This window comes from Vicugna pacos, chromosome 19 (genome assembly GCF_048564905.1).
Source record: "Vicugna pacos chromosome 19, VicPac4, whole genome shotgun sequence".
Classification (NCBI taxonomy): Eukaryota; Metazoa; Chordata; class Mammalia; order Artiodactyla; family Camelidae; genus Vicugna; species Vicugna pacos.
The window spans coordinates 17,060,847-17,082,331 of NC_133005.1; the positions used below are offsets into that span (position 1 = coordinate 17,060,847).

At 40.2% G+C, this 21,485-nt stretch overlaps 1 protein-coding gene across 1 annotated transcript in view; it reads right to left on the bottom strand.

The window, feature by feature from the left end:
* Positions 1 to 21,485, bottom strand: part of PLCB4 (phospholipase C beta 4) — a 388,618-nt gene that overhangs the window by 164,022 nt on the left and 203,111 nt on the right. Inside the window, exon 2 of the mRNA XM_072943829.1 lies at positions 206 to 304. Within this exon, the coding sequence (XP_072799930.1) occupies positions 206 to 289 (84 nt within the window). The 5' untranslated portion in view covers positions 290 to 304. The remainder of the gene's footprint in view (positions 1 to 205; positions 305 to 21,485) is intronic.

The window sequence follows — 21,485 nt, forward strand, 5'->3', positions numbered from 1 at the left end:
TCATCATTATTGTATCTGGCACGTGAAGAGTACTCCATAAATTATAGTATCATTATCATTATATCTAATAAATTTGATTCTGTCCATCTATTCCCACTTACAAATCTCAGAGATGTTCTTACTTACGTCAAAGACTATTTGCTCCATATTGTAATTAAAATTAATAAGAAAGTTTTGAGAGAAAAGACTAGTAACATTTCTTTACCTCTTCATATCTGTCAAAAACTGCTCCTTCTTGCAAAAAGGAAGGAACTTCCTTCTGCCAATTAAATTCATAAGGTTTGGCCATGATTCTATCCAAGACCTAAAAATGAAAAAAATATATGTATCTCATTAGTACACACCATTAAAAAACAAGTGACGGTCAAAGGTTAATCCCTTTAAATTTGTGTGTTTGCAAAAGCGTTTCTTCATACACTTGGAATAAGTTCATAAATAGTCTTTTTTCCCCCCTCTTCCTTTCATCTGACTCCCAATTCCCTTCTCCTAGCCTCTAAATGGGGAGAAATAGTATCATCAAGAAAATAACAGAAGTGATCATTTGGAAAGCTTCCCCCTTCCTCTTCAAATCCTATAAAATAATTATATATATGTATGTATATAAAAAATATAAATATAAATTTGTATTTATATAAAAATAAATATAAATATAAGTAAATACAAATAAATAAATATAAATATAAAAATAAATAAAAATATAAATATAAAACCTGATGTCATTAGGTAAAAGAAAGAAACCACACACCTAAACCTGTATCTAGGAGAGACCGGCTGCAAAGAGCCAGTGGTTCTATCAGTCTCCACGACAAGGTGAACTCTGGGCAGGGAGAATCCATAGGTGATGGGCTATAGAATTGACTGGGAGTGGTTGGAATTTTTCATGGCTCTTGGTCCTCTCTTTAGCCCTCTCTCACCTCCCCCTTACTTGGGCCATGCAGGGAACAACAGAATGCCTGTTTTCTAGCCCAGGCAGTGAGTATGACATTAAAGAGAGACTGATACTGTTCAGGGTGGCTGCCGGCACCTACGAAGAACTGGGTGTTCCTTTTACCCACCCTTCTTAGCATCACACACCACGGGGTGAATGAAATAGCTGTGAGCAGGGCACCTTATGTGAAAATCACCAAATATCTGAGCAATGCCAAGAACACAAAAGTCAGACACAAAACACAATACATTGAAGAACTTACACCCAAGGAAACAAAGTTAACAGGACAAACAGAACCTGACTTTGGCTTAAGCCTTCAGCAGTCATTAACATTTAAGCATGTGACCACACAGCATCAAAACATATCCTGAAAAACTGATAAAATACAGAGAGTAACTGGCAAAGTCACAAATGTATTAGGAGACAAAGATTCTCAGAAATTAATGGAACAAGAGGACAAAAAGTAAGAATATTGGGCATTTGAATATTACACTTATTAATTTAACCAAAACAGTTGAAAAGATTCAAGTCAACATAATTTAAATACATTACTTAATGAGTTTAGACTCCCCCATCTATATCTTTTCTTCATTCTCTCTGGGTAACCCAGCTACCCCATACACATAGAACAGTCTCACAATCTAATCATGATTAGACCATAGAGAAAAATCTTAGCATGTTTCAAAAGGTATTACAGTGGTATGCTCACTGACCACAGCTAAGCCAAATTAAAAGACAGAGAATACAGAAAATCTACACACATAGGAATTAAACATAAACATACACACATTTCTAAATAATTCTTGAGTTAAGCAGAATAGTCAAAGCAGAAATTATAAACCTCTTAGAAATGAAAGATCAAAACTTAGACATGTAATATGAAGCACAGAAAAAGTAAAACAATGATCAGTAAGTTACTTGTTTTCTGAATATTCATATATTAAATAAAATGTGGCAGGTGTTGGGGAGAGAGACAGAGATGGGGCAGGAAGGAGGGTGAGGAGGAGGCACAAACTCAACAAGGTCCATAATGAAAGGCTGAGTGTAAATACAAAGAGATACCATGTAGAACTTAAACCAAAAGTATTTGAAAGCATGAACAAAGTAGCTGTTTTTCAAAGTAAAATAAATTTGGCTGAGCAAACCAGCAGAACACTTAAACAGAGCAGTGACCCTGAAAGAAACTGAATAGTTAAAAGATTAGGCCCAGACGGTTTTACATGTGAGTTCTAGCAAATCTTCAAGGAAGAGGTGAATCCTGTGTACATACATTTTTCTAGGACATTGAAAAAAAAAAGGTAAAGCTACCACCAGACTCATTTCACAAGTGCCTTAACAAACCCTGACAATGATGACACAAAGGGGTTAAGAAACAAACCAACCATCACCAGAGCTCATTCTCACGGAGAAAAACCTCCAGTAAAATATAAACCAATCTATTCCAGAAAGTCACTGAAAGAAGAGTTCGGGATGTTTCAACACTGAGAACAAATCAATGTGATTCACTAAGGAGAAAAGTCCAGTGCACATTACAAGATGATGGGAACCCAAAAGGGGAAAGTCTCTAACAGCCACCACTAAATGAAAACCAAGTTTTCCCAGAAATCCATGCAATGATACGAAATATGAAAAATGTGACACCATTTACCTAAATACACAGGATTTACCTAAATACTGTAGAATGACATGAGCAGTGTAGTAGTGTGTATGGGAAAATACATACACACACACACACACAAGACAAAACTATGTATTTTTCTAGGCATACACAGGTGTATACAAATAAATTATGAACAAGTTTGGAAAGAACCTTGTAAATTTATGACTCTGCTTACTTCTGGGGATGGAACAAAGCTTGGGGCTGAAAATCAAGGTATCTTGAGTATTACCTCTGTGCTGGTCTTTTTTCTTAGAGGACTATATTCCTGCATTCATGTGCTGCTTATGTAAATACAGAAGAATGCAAAATTCAAAAAGGAAAAGAAAAAGAAAAGAAAACATACAGACAGGCAGATGCATTATTCTTTAGTCCTAAATGATTTAAAGCAGACAAAGAGCACATGAGGTTATGTTTTAAGGTGGCTTCTTCACAAAGGCAACCACTGCTGCTCACAGGAGGAACCTTAGCCATTACCGACCAGGCTAAAAACTGAGGACAGCGCGAAGGGTGCTCTAACCAGCCCCTGTGAGGTGGAGAGCAGCCCTCAGCTCATCCACACCCAAGCCCCCCATGGAAAGCCGAGGTAGACAAGCCAGCCATGTACAGTGGGAGAGGAAAAAGGTGCCCTTTCCCAGTCCATCCATGAGTAGGCTGGTCCATGCTTCTGTCTCCCATCTTGACTCTGATGGGCCACTCCTCCTCTCTCTCTCTGCCTCTCTGTGCCTCCCGGTCTGTCTGTCTTTGTGTCTTTCCACGCCCATTGCTCAGTGTCCACACACAGCCCCTTTGCCCAAGGCGGCGTCCAAGCAAGCGTCTAGTGCGTTGATGTGCATTCGTGCCTTCTATGCTGTAAAACAGATCTGCAGAGAAAAGCAGACCTGCAGAACCCCTCAGGCTGTCGCGGACGTGTTATTTGGTGATCTATAATAAGATTAATCAGCAACAGGGACCCAAGCCGTTCGCATTAAAAACAGATGAAAAAACAACATGGCCTCCCTGGTGAGTGAAACTCTCTCCTCCGCAGACCTTTCTGTGTTCTGTGATCTTCCCACTCCTGTCAACCACCCCTTTACAGTTTTCCCTTTGGTTTTATTTTAGAGGGAAGAGCAACAAGGGGCTGTTGATATGAAATGCTCAGACCACAAATGAAAATGAAAAGACAGCTCGTATCAACTTGCATCATCTGTCGTTGACTCAACTGTTTTCTCCCAGGATCTTTTCAGTAAAAGGACACACAACAGAAGTTCTCAGCACACGGTGTTTCTCACATTTCACTACTGCTCTTCCTACTGAAATATTCATGTCTACCTTGGTTACTAATTTCATCATAATGGTCTCATGACGTGAAGGACTTTGGGGATGAAGGCTGATGCAAAGAGGAGGGTAATTTTGACCTTAATCGCTAAGAGGTTTGCAGTGGAGTTGGGAGTTTATGCCACTGCTTCCTTTTTCAGAGCTTGGGCTTCTGAACAAGGTAAGAGGCATTTTTGGAAAATGACATTGGAATACCCCGAATTTTCCCAGTTTTAAGTGGAGTTGGGCTGGGGGCAGTTCCTTGAATTGTCTCTTAAATAATTCCTGGGGCCTGGCATTAGGGGCCGTGCCCGGCTTATTTTATGTAGCTGAGATGATGACCTAGACTAGAAAACACTGACCCAGCCAATCGTGTTTAATAGCAGTTTGATGCAGGTAATTGATTTTAAAATGGGAACAAATGGAGGTATATGCCAACAGTCCAACAGACTCCAGAGAAAGTTAAAGGGACAAACAGATACTTCTTTTAAAGGGCACAGAGCAGGGAACTGGCCACTCTATAACTATGTCCTTTTTTGCCATGATCTCAAAGCCCCGCCCACAGCGAACTGATGAAAAAAACAAAAACTAAAAAAAACCACAGCGCTTTCCCTGCGTCACACCAAAGGTCCCTCTTCTCAGGTTCTCTGGCTTGCCTTCCAAGGTCTCTCTCACTAGATACTTCAAGGATCAACTGCCTTCTCCACCTCCTGGAAGAACCTCACCACACAGAGCCCACAGGAAAGGTCCTTCGTAAGGGACACGGGAAGTGAAGGAGAATTTACACAAAGAATGGATATATAACTCGGTACCTTTGCCAGAGAAAACACCTTGAGCAGCTCCTGGAAGGAAGCCAGCGTGCTTTTAAAAAGTCTCATTGTTTCTAAATCCTTACGTAACTGGAGTGGATTAGCTGTTACACTGGCTGCAGAGGACAAACTCCCTGGAGCGCAGAGCTTGGCAGGGAGGGGACAAGAGAGAAGGGGAGTCCGTAGAAGACCTTGTTTCCAGGCATGGGGCAAAAAGCCCCTTCTAAAGAAGATGATGAGATACTGAAAGCAGCGGTGGGGAGGGCACAAGGGCGCTCAGGGAGGCTGTGGGAAACCAAATACTCAAGCAGGATACACACATCACCCATGAAGATGGCCTCCCACCCGCTCACTCATGCAGTGGGGGCAAACCAAGGAAGGGCACCTCTCTGTTTGCTGGCCTGCTCTGCCCTGCATCTTTGGATCTGCTGTCTGGTCTCCCCGGCTAGACCTGGAAGGTGGTCTTCAACACTCACCACACCACCTATCCCAGGTATGCTGTCTTGATTATGCAGCCAACTCTGTTCCCCTAGGCCGGTTGGGTCAAAACTTTGGCAAATAATTTCTTGTTTCCGAACCTATGCCTCCAGTTCTGGTAGAGAGTAGACGGGGGGTAATACACGAAATCAAGTATATTTCAAGTCCTGGGTGTGGTAGGCTGAATAATGCCCCCCTGCAAGATACCTATATCCTAATCTCTGAAAGCTGTACACGTTACCTTATACTGCACAAAAGGACTTCGCAGATGTGATTATGTTAAGGATCTTGAGATGGAGAGGTTATCTCGGCTCTTTCCAGGGGGCCCTAAATGCTATCACAAGCGTCCTTATAAAAGGAAGAGAGAGGGAGATTTGTCACAGATGGAAGAGGAGGCAATAGGACCATGGAGGCAGAGATTGGAGTGATGCGGCCACAAGTCAAGGAGAGCTGGCAGTCACCAAAAGCTGGAAGAGGTAAAGAACAGACTCTCTCCTCCAGCCTGGAGGGAGCAAGGTCCTGCAGACACCTGGATTTCAGACTTCTGGCCTCCAGAATTGTGGGAGAATAAATCTCTGTTGTGTTCAGCCACTAGTGGTAATTATTTTTAACAGCGGCCCAAGGAAACAAATACAGTGAGCTGACTGAAGCCAGGCATCTTTCCTAAAACGCCTATCAAGTTGCCAGATCAATCTGAAAAGGAGAAGGGGCAGCTGTGCCTTGAAGGAATGGACATTTGATGCATCTGTTCAACTGAATCAAAGACAAGGCAGGAAAAAAAGGAGGAGAGGGTGTCATCTAGAAATGAATTTAGAGAACCCCTGTCCTTCTATTCCAAAGCCCCTTTGAAAAGTAAAGGTATTTCTATAATGTATCTTTCTGCTGGATCCAAGTGCCTTTTAACAATTTTGCATCTCAGCAATAAATAGAAACTTGAGATAAACCTGCTGCTTCCCCCAAGCCACCGAAGACAGTCTCCATTTTCTGTTTCTATTTGCGAACAATGAATCTGTTTGAAACAGCATTTGCTTCCACTTGATAACAAACAGCTTTCAAGTAAACAAAAATGCACCACGGCTCAGTTAGGGATTTACTTAAGTGAAACTTTTATCTTTTACGTTCAACCTTCCAACAAAAAAGTTCCATAAAGAATTAATCCCTTCCCTAATCAACTATACAAATCCCGTTAAACCAAATAACCCATGGCCTTAGATGACCTCATGTTGAGAATAATCAAGGTTGTTTTCCAGAACACAGAGGGTTGGGATAAAAATTCCACTGGTGAAAAGCCAATGAGTTGACCCTGTCAAGCACATTTCAATATCTTGGTCTTCAATCTTTAAATGCGGTATCCCTGCATTTCTACAACCAGATGGACAGCTACCTCAGATCATCCAGACCCGTTAAATAAATGGCTTTACTTCAAGTAAGAATTGAATTTGACACTGATATATTGCATCATTAACGATAATTTCCCCACTTGCTAAAAATAACTCCATTTTCATTCAAGCCATTAAACAACCTTTTCAAAAAGCATATAAAGGGTGCAGGACTAGGACAATAACAGGCGATGTTGTTGAGGGTGGAGGGTAATGGCATTCTTGCACAGTTTGGGGGAAAAGAGTTTTGCAACACATTTCTATCGCCTTGAGCATGTATACAAAATCTATGCACAGAGATACTTCCTCACTGTTGTGCTGCTTATGGGAGAAAAAAAAAATCTTTACAAAAAAAAAATCTTTACAAAAAAAAAATCACTAAGCAATCAGTTAAATATACTACAGTATTTAAATATTCTGCACCCATTAAAAATAATGCTTTCAATGAATAGTTATTTGCTGAACAACAGCAAATTTAGAAGAGTTTCTAAAAATATTCACAACTCTTGTCAAGCAAGCACAAATGCTCTCAACATATTATTAAGAAAGTTGAAAAGCCGGTTACAAAATTGTATGCAAATACAACCCAAACTTCTATGCTATATAGCTATTGCTCACACACAGACACACACACAGACACACACACACACATTTTTTTAATAGAAAAAAAAGAAAAGGAAAATATACACCAAAATACAAGCCGCAAGTTACATCTCGGTTGACAGAATTTTACGTGATTTTTATTTTCTTTAATACTTTCTGCATCTTAAAATATTGACTTTGACTACAATTTAATAATCAGGAAAAAATGTTCTCTAAAGTGAAGAGAAGATGCCATTAAAAATCTTATCTTTAAAAAATGTAAATCACTTTTTAAATAATGTGCCGTTTTCCACCAGAATTCCTGGGAAGAACAAATAGCAGGAAGAGACTAAGAAATAAAGCTGTAAAATGTTCTCTTTCTCCTTTCAAGATTCAGAAGGGCTCCTGACTGTACATCAGAAGCCCTCACACATCCCGGTTATAACTGATTCTTAGGGAGGACTTACTTAGAAATACCGACCAAAACTTGGGGATTAACTCTAAAAGCTCTATGATACTTATATCTAGAAATAAAACAGATTATGGTGGTGCTGGATTTTGTCTTTAACGAATCCTGAACTACAAGTAACCTAAGACCTTTGCCATGATACATCTATCACATTCATGATGAATATATAAATATATTGATTTATCAATAAAGCACCACTTGATCCAAAATAATTTCCTGGAGCTTATAAAAAAATACAAATTGAATAGGGATAAAAGAAAAACCACAAACATCTGCTCTTTGTTTTTACCTCTCCTGCCTCAACTTAATGTTGATTGATTCATACTTAGGAGGCAAATGTAACTTTCTTAAAATTTAATAACTACAAAGTAGACGAATAAAAATATTAAAATGAATTGCCTTTATAAATTTATTAGGTGATACTTATGATCCTATTACAGGCTTCATTATGTCAGGATTTTATAAAACATGTCTAAAAGATGCTTGACTAGCTGGGATATTGAGGATCAGCTTAATTTGAAGATAATGAATAACTATTAACAGATAATTCAGTCTGTAAAGACCAGTTTTCAAGGAAACCGGAATACAATGAAGTGTACATTTCCCAAGAAAAGAACTTACTTGCTTCAAAAGATTGTTTGAATGTTGGCTGCCTGCCTGCAACAAGCAGTCCCTTTGGAATGCCTTCTGAGTTCACAGGCCAGCCCCCCAAGATCCTCTGGATGAAACTGTGTTAAAAGTAGTTGTCTATGGCTAGAGCTCTCAGACCTGCCAGTGCCTTATTATTCACCTCCTTCCTCACAGCTAAGCTTTTCTGAAGGACTCAGGCAGCAGCCCAGGTTTAAGGAGCATCTTTGATGAAGGAGGGTTCAGTGGCAAGAGGTTCAGAGCAGCAGATCCCTGCCCACGTATGATGTCAGCGGAGACGTCATTTCCTCACCTTGGCTGAACAGTATTATGATCCTTCAGAAATATAATATATCATTTGCATATTAATGATTTTCGTACTACTGAATTACAAACATGACTGCTAAAAAACTCATCTGATAGGCTGAAAGATAAATCAACCTTCAGGATATGAAAATACACCGTATGTGTTTCCTGGGGAGAGGAATATATAATTTAATTTAATTTTTTTTCCTCTGATTTCATGTAATAACAAATCTTTTTTTAGAAAGACTTTTTTTTAAACATATGAAAATTCTGCAAAGTAAAGGCATCTTATTTCTTTTATGCTTCTGATACAAAGTACCTCTGTTTCTACTAAGAGAGTACAGCAAACAGCAGGAGGTATTTTATTACTGCTGAGTAATTAAGATAAACAGAGTTAACTTGAAGAGCCCTGAGAAATACGACAGTCCTGAGAAATAAGGCAATTAGTCAAACCTGGGATACATGTGAACGAAGGACTGGATTTTCCTCCACTTCTTTCAAAAGTAGGAGAATTTGCCACTGTTTTTAAGACCAGAACTAACAGAATATATGGTGGATGTGTGCAGTTTTGTCACGGACAGAAACAACAACTTCTCCCTAGGTGGTAGGTGTTAGTCATGCATAATAATGTCTGGGCTGAGTTCAGCCCTTCTCACTTCCACAATAAGGGTCCTGATAAGGTCCGCAGAAACAGGAAACAAAATGGTGACATGGCAAATTAAGTACAGTTTTAGCTGGAGGTCATAGATAGGCTATAGAAATAACTACCTCTCTTGGATCTTGTTTCATGCTGTTCTTAACTGATGAGCTAAGACAGAAGTCTGGGGCTTTGTCCTTGGAGAACCCAGGGGTCCAGGATGTGAACTAAGACAAAGGGGGCTTGAGTTGACCTCTCCATCAGCCTTAGTTTCTTCTTAACTGGAACACCCTTTGAGCTATTGATGATAAGATCTGGATGGCCAAGTGGAAGCTCAGGTCACCTGGAGATTCAAGCCAGGAGCATAAAGCAAACAACAGAGAAGATGCAGGTCCCATGGGCTTGCCTTCAATCAGCTGTTCTCCAAGTGTGGTACCCAGACAGCAAACATCATCTGGAACTTATTAGAAATGCAAACTCTTGGGTCCCACCTGATCCTCTGAATCAGAAAATCAATTGGGAGGGTGGGGCCCAGAGATCCATGGTGTGTCCAACTGGCCAGGAGGTTCTGATGTCAGCTAAAGTCTGAGAAAAACTGCCTTGGATCAAGTCTTCATCTAAGGAGAAAAGACCCAAAAAAAGAAAAAGAAGGAAAAAAGGGACCTCTGCTCTTCATCTATGGCCCTCACCAGCTCAACGGGGAAAGAGACCTGCTAGGCATTTGGGACGAAAGCTCAGGTAAGCGATAAAGACAGCCCATTTGTCTAGGATGCACACGTCTCTCAAGGATGCCCTGGAAAATCAAGGACACAGAGACTCTGGGTCCTAGCATGTGCTTTCCAGCCAAGATCAGGAGTAGAAAATAAAGTTCTAAAGTAGATGGCTAACTTCCTCAACCATTTTTCTTCAAGCCTCATCCTTAAGGGTTAAGTCTGAAGAAACCAGTCAAAGGTGACAGGTGACTTGAAGAAAGTAAATAAAGGGTGACATAATGGAACAGTCAACACATTTAATCTACAACAAGACACTGCAGTCACTTAGAACAACTAACTTTAAGCACATCCTTCTTTTGAACCCAAACCTTTATAGTTCTTGATAACTTTAGCTATAAATGCTAATATTTCTCTTAAGAACTTAGAAAGAAAAAAATGGGTAAATAAAGATTCAACCAGCAAACTTAGTCTTTACGGAGCTGCAACGAACAGAAGAGCGGAGGAGAAAGATCATGTGAGAACATGAGGGTCTTCAAGAAACACGCCTTCAGCTGTACGGAAAAGCAGCAGCATCTCAAAAGATGCTCAGAAAGTGTCACTTTTCCACTTACATGATTTATCAGACTTGATTCATGGCCCCAGATACACGCAGCCTTTTGCATATCTTCCCTTCCTTCTCATTCTTGACCCTCTCTCCTAAATTTGGTTAGTTCTGGTTATCCCTTAGGTATTAGCTAGAGAGACTGGGTTAGGTACCACTCCCGTGTTTTCACTTAAGCACTCTCTTTGTAGAACACACTCTGCTACCCGGGAAACAGCTGTTGTCTACCTGTATCCTCACCCCAGGAGGACCTCTGGAAAGGCTAGCCTTGCTTGCTGTTACAGTGTCCAGCACACAGCAGGCAGCCAATAATCACCACATGAATGAATGAATAAATATCTTTTTCTGTGAAGGAACTCCCAACCAAGCCTGAAAAACAACCAAGGCAGAGGACAATAAACTCTTCTGTTATCCAAATGCACGTGTCGGTATCATTTTTGGGTGTACTTGCTTTCCCCTCCAAGATCTTGCAATGCCATCCCCGCTCTCTCGTTTCCAACTCATACCCTGCTGCCCTCCTGGTGCCTGGCTGGAACTCATCCTGTACAGTAAGTTTCCACTCTCCACCTGGTTCTGCAGCCTGAACATAACTTCTGGGCTGTATGTTCCCTGTGTCCCACCCTTTGCTCAGACCTCTGACTGCTGATTCCCCTTGCAGACCACTCAGATTGGGACCTGGGTCCTTGAACTTGGGGCCACGCCCTGGACATGTCCTCATGGGGTGTGTGGTTTTCTTGTCCACAGAGATGCCCTCCTTAGAGGAGGCCCTCGGGCAGCTCACAAGGTCTTCTCTCCTGTGCCCAGACCTCCATACTTCGCCCTTCAGTTGCCCTTGGACTGGTTCTGCCACAGTTATTAGGCAAAACATCACTAACAATGAATCACATATGTCAAGGGAGAAGAAAGCTCTCTTTAGAGGCCTGGTTTTGCCTTAATTATCTGCATATTTCAAAGGAAAGAGTTTTATTTTATCTCTGCTTGAATAATCTGTTGAATGTTGCCTCAGGCATGTGTATGAAATAAGTCTGAGGACTGTAAGGCGGGACTTCACACACACACACACACAAAACAGAAAAACTGGTTTGGACTAGGAGCAGACACAAATTCAAGAGCTTGAAGAATCCTTTATTTTAAAAACTATTTTCTTATTAAAATAAACAGACACAGGCGATGGGCTCAAATTTAATCAAGATTCTTGATATTTAAACATTCTCCAAGCAATTTTATTAATAGCTCTTTGCTATTATTACACGGGAGTCACAGGATGAGGACAAAGCGTAAGACCATGTATACTGGAACTGAATCCAGACCATAAAAGGAGAAAATTAAATATTTTCCTTAGGTTGTCAGCTAAAGGGCATCCAAAATTAACCAGCTTTTATATGTTCATGCACATAGGGGTACCACACACGACCTGAAAAATTACTTCTGGTCAACCAGCTGTAACCTAAATAAACCTCCAATCTCACCCAAATTCAGTTATCTCCTTATTTATATATTCAAAATTGTTCCATCTCTGTTTTTCAAAAGCTTAAAACTGAGGAGAGAGATGGAGCTAATAAAATAGAGACAGTGAGAAAAATTACATGAAACTTAAAGTTTTAGGAGGTTGATTTTATTTTTTCTGTTCATGCAAATTCTTTCCCAAATGCCCAAACCTCCCTTCCTTTTTGCTTTTTTATGCACAAAAGTACAATTAGTCTGAAAGGAAAAAGAAGCAAAAATCCTTAACCTCAGTTCATTTACAGAAAAAGTGTTCAAGGTTTTTGGTTTTTGAGTTTTTTGTTCCCCAGATGTGCATCACAAAATTTACCATTATTTCCAACGAGGCAGGAAGCTGATTGTGGGCCTTGGTTTATGTAAATGAGAACGCACATAAAAACATGTCAGAACACACTGTGTCTTTGGCTTTGACTGATGGACGAGTAAGACCCTGAACATTTCGTCTGTTTCACCACCGTTCACCTGAGAAATCCCAGCACCAATGTTCACATGATTTGAAACAGGTCTTCTAATGTGACATCAGAAAAGTGAATTAGAATGATCCAAATTTTACAGTTCTGTAAGTAGTTTAGCCAACATCCTAAAAGGGGGGTCTGACTTTAATGATATATCACATTGTTTCCACAATTAATATTAAATTAATACGACCTACACAGCTTGCTGGAAAGGCAGAGGCAGGGCAATCAGAGATGGATGACCTGGATTCCGGTCCCAGCTTTGTCCCAACTACGTGTGTGACCTTGAGGAAGCCCCTTAAAGTTCTGGGAGCCTTAGTTTTCTTGTTTGTAGAAAGGAGAGGCTGAAATGGTCATTTTTCTGATTCCTTCTAGCCCCTATTCGTGTGATAAAACATTATCTGGGCTCCACATAAATGTAGAAGTTATTTAAGAACCATATGTGTCCTTCCTGAAATTTATTTTGTTTCCTAAAACGAAAGCCACATTCAGATGGCTCCAAGTAAGATTAAAAACAATGCATTACTGTTGTGTATTGGAGAGCAAGTGACAGCGTAATGACGTGGTGACATTTCCAGAACAGCTCTTCAGTATCAAAGCACACTCTCAAGACGCCAAACGCTTGCCCAATGCTGGTAAGGTCAACAGCCCTCAAATAATTGTTCCTTTCATACAACGTGTGCTTTCACTGGGTGATTTTTAGAAGTGTCTGCTTCCATTGCTTACACAGAAACTGAAAAACAGCCCTCGCTCTAACAAGGCCCAGAGGCAACGGGAAGGATATCGGAGGTCAGAGAAGTCGGATGTGAAGCGATTCCCCAGAGTTCAGGTTGTATTTTATTTTAGCAAATGTCGCTAACTTCTAATTCAAGCCATATCAGCGGGCTGGGAAAAGAGAGGCAAAAACAGCTTCTGTAGCCCAATTCCCTGCCCCTTTGCTAAGCAAGCCCTCGGTTCCCCCAAGTGTCAGCGCTAATAAACCAAGTTACTGAAAATTGCTTTGGTCCTGGTGCCTGCAATCAATTATTTTGTTTCTTAAGGGGTAAAGTTTGACCCAGCATGTTCTGAAAAGCGACACGATTGCAGGCAAGTTTCAAAGGAAGAAGTCGGCGACCTGACCTGGAGACTAGAGGGATAACACTCTCATTAGGCGACAGAGGCTGGACTTCCTGCCATGATGAGAAATCAAAGTGCTGCTGTCACCACTCGGCTCTGTCTCAAGAAGTGGGGGCTCGTCACCGCCGACACCCCCACCCCAAGCTTCCCACAGCTCTCACCGCAAGGGTATCCGACACCTACGGGACGGTCTGCATTTTGCCAAGTATTTTCACATACTCTCCTTAAGTTAGAAATCATAGCCCAGCTGCAAAACGTGCAGACAGAGCTCAGAGAGCTAAGCCTCCCTTAAACTACGGTAGATATAGAACTTAAACCTTCTGACTTTAAACTCTCTCTCCTCTGACCTTGTTCTCATGATGAAAGCTTCTTAAATTCAGTATAAAACACTAAAGATACAGTCTCCAACAAGGTGAGGGAAAGTCATCTTTTCCAGGGATCACCATATGTGTGTGTTGAGGGGGGTAGGTAATTAGGTTTATTTATTCATCTATTTTTAATGGAGGTACTGGCGATTGAACCCAGAGCCTTGTGCGTGCTAAGCGCGCATTCTCCCACTGAGCCATGCTGTCCCCCTTCCCCCCACCCAGGGGTTGTATTTAACCTGCTTTAATGGGAGGTAGTTAAACCAAAAACAAGGATTGCCCCCACAAAGGAGATGCCTAAGTCTCCATCATTATCCAATTTCCTACTTCGAACTTACCTGAGACCAGAGATCCTTGGTACCTCAGCTTCAAAACCAGGTAATAAAAATATTATTCAAAAGAAAAAATGAATTTAAGGTTCTTTTATCTATTTTTTAACGCTCATAAAATAGTATTCACTGTGAAAAACATCACTGCGTCTTTAATTCTTAGCTTTGTTTTTAGAGTAATACTCTCAATGTGACAGAGAAGACTTAATTTGATCAAAACATCAGGACCCAGCTACTGGGTGCGTGACATTTGCTGACCCACAGTGCTATTTTGGAATATCTGTGGTGGGCATTTTAACAAAATTAATGTGGTTGCCTATATTTAACTCTGATGAAATCACAAGGGTTGAGTAAGCTGGTGCATATATTTTTATTTTTATTTTTGTTCTGCCCTAATTGAAACCAATCCCCAAGGTAAAACAGGAAAGGAAGTGGTTTTCAATTATACGAATGATAAGTTAAACCAGGTTTCTTACACAAATCATCTATTGTCACTAAATCAATTAGCATGCCCTAAAGTTTTAAAGAGAGAAAGGCTTACAAATTAAGGTATATTTTGATCACCTATGTCACACCCTCCCATGGCCAGTTTTCCTGGAATAATAAAAAGAAGCTTTGCTCAATGTCACCATCTCCTACCTATCGACTCGCTGTGAAAGTCTTCAGGTTTGGAATCATCCTCATGTATTCTGTCCAAAATGCCTTTTTGAGTGGTTGGAACATTAAAGTCTTCCAACTCAATGTCCTTATCTTGGTCCTGGTCTTCCTTAATCTCCCACCTTCACCCTTTATTTTGCTGATTCTCTTTCGACATGTGTCTGTTTCCATCCCACCACCCGCTTTGTGCACCATCTCTTTTGCTCTCAGGATTCCCCTTCCCATGGCAATCCTGTGGTTATCACCATTCTTTTCTCCTCTCCGGGGCTCCACTCCTTGTTTTCAATTGCTTCCTAAGGTAAGACTTCAGATGTCCAAACATGTCCTGAACGGAGCTGACCACTACAAAAGGACTGCTTGGAAGAATGGGTCAAGCTATCAGGATCCATGTAAAAGTGAACCACACAGAGTTCTTCGCCAAGGTTTTTGTTTTGTTTTGTTTTTAGGCAACTATAGAAAAAAAAATAACTTTTTTTTCTAATATGAAAAACTACCTGACCTTTTGGTGAATTCCAACCTTAATGAACGAATGGGAAAGAGGTAACTGTTTAAATCATCACGCAGTCTCAGGGAAGACTTCAGTTAAGGGATGTAACCATCTCAGCAAACATTTCTGGATTCCACCACTGCTTAGAGCATTTGGTACATTTCTGTGCCACAATTTTAAGAAGCATATCAACAAAATAGAGAACTGGTGAACGAAGTCATACTATTTAAGCAGCAAGTAATAAAATTCAAGGGATTTCAGAGTTAATTTGAGCTCTTGCTGAAACTCGGTGGAAACAGAGGCCAAGAATGGGGGATCTGGGCCATCCCCCAGCCCTACTGGTGGACCTGTGATAGAATCACATCCTTGAACTGGCCATCCGATACCCATCCCGTCCCCTTTCTGACTCCCGACATGTATTGAAAAATCACCCACGTGGGAGAGGAAGTCATGTAAACAGTCTGTGTTTATTCAAAGGAAAACCTACGCACCAAAGATTAGTAGACTCGGGGATGTTGATTTTAAGTCAATATCAGGAAAATAAGAATTATTTTACAATGAAGTGAGCACGTTCAGAGTAGACACGTCTAACCACTTAAGGATTTAGATGTTTCTTTGTTCTTGGAGGTTTTAAAGGGATTGCTGTACTGGGTGAGATGAGATTAAATGTCCCTCTAATGTCTTTTCAGAAAATGAAGCTGGGTTAGCCCATGTCACTAGGACACTATGAGTCTCTTTCCAAATTCCTCTGAACCCAAGAAGTCTAAGTACTTTCTCACTTCAAGTTTGAAAGGAAATGATTTTTGATGTTTATTCTGTCCAAGAAGAGTGATTAAAATTGAAGCAATAAACAGTTAGATTCAGTGACTGACTGTTTGGGGAAATGTCTGTGTGATTTTGCATTGGCAAATAGTCTTGGAGCTAATAAAAAAGCAACACTTTCTACTCTTTAAAAGTCATCATTTTGCCTTTGCTTTGTGGACTTGGAAAGAGATTCTTGAGTCTAACCACCAAGGAGACCTCAAAAGGCAGCTTAGAAACCAGTGATTCATACTGACTATATTTATGAGGACTTTCTTTCCACCCTGAACTAGAATTAGCAAAAAAATGTGAACTCCAAGCTGTGGGCTCCAGGCTTTGGTCCTTTTTGGTATGCCAATCTCTGGGAAACAAAGAATTTCAATTTCAGGATACCAGCCAACATTTTAATTGGGGGAAATTTCAGTTTGCCAAATATTCATCATTTTAGTCTTATAAACTGGATACAGTATCCTTCTTCAGGACTTGTCATGGACCCTCCCTGTATCCTGCTTCACTGCTAAACAGCCACTACATGCCACCCCTAAGCGGTACTTTTAATATTAAATAACTGAAGCTTATGAGTGAAATTTTCTATCTTGTTAACTTCTTTTCACAACACGGAGACTAGTAGAATTCTTAAAAAAACAATCGGCACCTCACCTGTAATTAAATGACACTGGTGCAAAGGGAAAACATGTCTGAAAATTCTATGTCTGTTCTCTGTTTAAATTGTGGAAATTACTGTTGTTTGGCTTAAGGGAAAGAAAAACACAAGAGATCTGAAGGAATGAGATATAAGATAAACCATGAAATGCAGATATATCATGCATACTCTTTCTCAAGAAAGTTCTCATCTCTTCTGCAGTTTATATCACAAAGCAATTTTATTAAGGTTTCATGGAAAGGTCACTATTGCATTTCTGCAATATTAAAATCCGTCTTAGCATACAGAAGTCCCCCATGAGGCTGAGGTATTAGCTCAAGACTAAATTTACTAAGGTTTTGGCATGGCTCAATATTAACTTTCTCCAAATATCACAACCACTCTCAAATCAGATAAGCAGTGGGATATAAAGCTGTGCCTCATAAAAATAAAACCGGGAAAACAGCATCGTTGCATATTAGTTCTTAGAGATTAACTTTAAACGTACTCTAAAATTCTGAGGCAGCTGATCAAAACAGTTCATTCTGCATTGGCACTTTAACTTCACAAAGGATCAGACAGAAATGTGGTTAAGGTCTGGGTAGCATGTATAGAAGCAAACTGCTGTTTTTAAGACAAAGTCTAATTCAAGTGCCAATATTAACTTTAGCTTCACAATCCCTGCTGTCTCCCAACACCTTCATCAATAAGTCGAGTGATGATTACACAGAGAAAAGTCTGGTCTCTCTTTACTGTGTCTGCTGAATCCACTACCTTTTGTTTTGCTTTTTGGTGGGGGGAGGTAATTAGGTTTATCTATTTCTTTATTATTTTTAGAGGAGGTACTGGGGATTGAATCCTGAACCTCACACATGCTAAGCATGCACTCTAACCACTTGAGCTACACCTCTCCTCTCTAAATCTGCTATGTTAAATTTTCAAAGTCATATATTCCAGGAAAGGTGTAAAGTTTATCTGACGTAATCAAGAACAGAAACCTGTTATTTGGCGACGTGTGAAATTACTGTCATAGTTTTTTAAATTAAATCTTCATTCATGACAGACATGTTGGGAAATTATGATGTCCCCCGGTGAATGAAAAGCACTGCCTGAAGTTTATAGAGCATGCATAGTCTTACCAGATCCCCATTAGACAGTCATTCTTTAACTCGCACACGAGAGACTGAAGGTGCTGCCTGGCCCACAGCCCTGAGCCCAGGAAGATGCCACAAGCCTTCCTGGTCTGATGACCCTACAGGTCCCAAGAAATGCAAAGTCTACAAGCACATGCTGATAGCTCAGGAGAATTCCCTCTCGTAACCTCAGGCCTTCTTTCCCGTACTTATTTTTCTGTAGATTTTCATAGTTAATTGGGCTCTTCTCTCCATGGAGTTATGACTCATGATGGCCTTAGATTTTGACTCCCACTGCATATGAGGGTTGTGTTTTAAACTGGATGTAGTATCTCCAGATACATTCTTAGTTCTCAGCCTGGTACGTAGTATATTACATTTCCAAGTTTAAGTGATTACCTGCAGAACTGGCATTTCCTCTCTTGGCCTAAAGACTTAAATGCTGTTCTCAACTATGAACACCAAGGCTTTTATGCCCACGTAAATGGATGCTAAGGATGCAAAACCACAAGGGTCTTCCCTAATCCCTTCCTTCCGAACTGAAATCAGTCTCTTCCACTCTAGCCATAAGGACCTCCCCGTATGCTACATAAGGAATCACTTCTCAGGAAAACTTTCGCAAAGTGTGAAGGTTTACAGATGGAGACGTACCCCTAGATGCGTTTACAGGTTGGTTCTATTTTCAGCTTACTTGATCACTAATAAACCCCACTGTAGATATTAACATCCACAAAATACACAGGAAATGGGGAGAAAGCCCCAAACCCTAAACTCTAAGCTAATCACAAGTACCCATTAACACACACACCACAAGATAGCTCACGATTATATAAGACACCTGGACTCAGTCTAGTGGCCAAGTGCACTCAGAGTGGGAAGGACTAATTTTAAGAGCGGGTTCAACCAATGATCCGTGGCACTAAAAGATACTCCCACAAGCCCTATTTCAAGGTATTTCCCTCGGAAAATGGACATGCCTATAACCTCACTTGGAAGGAGGGTCCCCAGGTAGAAGAGATGGAAGAGATGACGTATGTAGAACACCCTTGCTCTCAGAACCATACAGCTCCCTACACACTGAAGGAATTGTTCTAGTTCACAATAGAAACTGACGCTTTTAGCAGCTGTGAAGCCTCTGCTGGCCTCTGGATTTCCTATGAATTCTGGTACTGGGATGACTACATTATCCAAACAGGGGAGAGTGTCGGGCTTTATTTACTGAGGGCGACTGCAAGTAAAAATGATAATTCAGTTGTTTCCTTGGACTGCACAATGCACACAACAGCCCAATATTAGTCATAGGAAACCAATAACTCAGCTATAACCAAATTATCTTGGAGGTAAACGAACGTGTGCATAACAAGGCTGGTTTGGCTTGATCTAAAAAATGCCATTATGAGTTGGCTAAACTACATTTCTAAGAACTCTAAAAATTTCTTGATTGTTTACATTTATTACAATAGACTAGTTTTGTAATACATTAAAAAATATATATATATATTGCTACCGCACTTAACAGAGAAAGTTCTCTGCTCTCGATGGGTTTCTTTACAGAAAATGAATTTGTGAAGAAAAAAAAAAGTCTCTTTAAACAGGTTGCTTTTTCATGCAGAAAATCAATATTCATCCTTCTCCATCATCCCATATATAGCCATATGCCCTCAAGGCCATTTTAACTTAAAAAACTGCTTCTTTATTTTTATTCACAACATATAGTCAGTTGAGTTTCACCAAAACTATTTAAGTAGAGCTATCTACTTGATCTAAAAACTAATCTTTTTGAGAACATAGATTACAGTAAAGGCAATACGTAAACATGGGACTCGGTTTTACAAGGATTATATCTAGTAAAATGGCAAGAATTTCCAGCAACAGCAGAGGGAACTATATATAATATCTTGTAATAATGTATAATGGAAAAGAATATGGAAACAAATATATGTATATGTGTACATATATGTATATATGCATGACTCAGACATTGTGCTATACACCAGAAATTGACATGTTGTAACTGACTGACTTCAATCAAAAAAAAAAAATTTTTTTCAGCAACAGCTATACAATCTATTTGTCTTTGATCTATTTATCTATTTCTGGCATTAGAAGATATTTCTATATATGTTTGAATATTATTATATACATTTTCATAGATACTGATTTTCTAGCACAGCATCAGTCTTGAAAGTTGATTTTTTTCACAGGACAGAACAGGGTGAAAAACCTGTTCAACGCTGGATGAAAGGGAGAAAAAAGCTTATAGGGCAGAGACACTTCCCCCCTCCCTTGTCTCTCTCCATATAATTCTCAAAGCCTTTGGTTCTTTATTCTTTACTGACGTGACACCCCATCTCCCTCAGACTATAAGCCAGTCTATACAGTGCACCATAAGGTCCTATATGGTTTAGCCTCATACCTTCTCCTCCCATCTCTTGTTCCTTTTCTAGCTCACTGGACTCCAACCACATGGAGTTCCTAGTCCAGATCCTCAGAGAGGCCATTCATAATTCTGCCTCAGGGCCTTTGCACATACTGTTCCCTCAGTTTAGACAGCTCTTCCCTAAATATCTGCACGGCTCTCAACCTGCCGATTGCTGCACACATGTCACCGTATTTGAGAAGCCTCTCCTGGCCACTCATCACAAAACAGCATACCACCACCATCAAGATTTCTTTCCTCACCTATTACAGTTTTCTACCTAACACACATCAATATCTGATATCTAATATTTTATAGATTTTGTTTATGTTTGTTTTTCATATCCTTCCACCAGAGTAGCAACTTCTTGTATTTTCTTTTGTGCTGCATCTGTCTTGCAAAACATGTGTGACGCTAAGGTGGTGTTCAATATATACTGTGAAGAATGAATGAATGCATCCCTCTCTGACTTTTCTGCAAGAAAGGAATTAACAGAGGAATCCTTATGTGACTGTGGTCTGATATGTTGATGACTTGAGGAGACAAAACAACTAAATGGAATATTAATATTTACAATACAAAGGGAATAAACGAGGGCACCAGAGTTAAATACAGCCTCCCCCTTTTTCCCCAAGGGATGATCTATTAGTGATTTCATCGTGTCCCTGGTAGACTAGACATTATCTTGAATTTGATAGGGGATGAGGCACAGGCCCCACACTAAGGAATTCAAATCCTGCAGAATGAAAAAGGGTGGCAGATAGTGTAACACAAGCAGTATATTTTACAGGAATTTAGAGACATGCAAGTTCACCCCTAACCCAGAGAAGACAAGGGCAGGAAGGCTCCCTGGAGAGAACTTTTGGAGTTGAGCCTTAAAGGACAAGGATACTTATTAAGTGAAATGAGCAGGGGGACCCCAGAATTAGGAAATAGACACATAATACTTGAAAGCTTGGAAGACTGTATGTGATCAGCAGCTCAAGTCACATTTTGCTGGAAAACATATGCCACTTTGTACACTCCTCCTCCCTCCCTCAAGTCCATCTCTATCAGAAGACCCACCGCCAATCATCGAAAGGCTAAAGATGGAAAC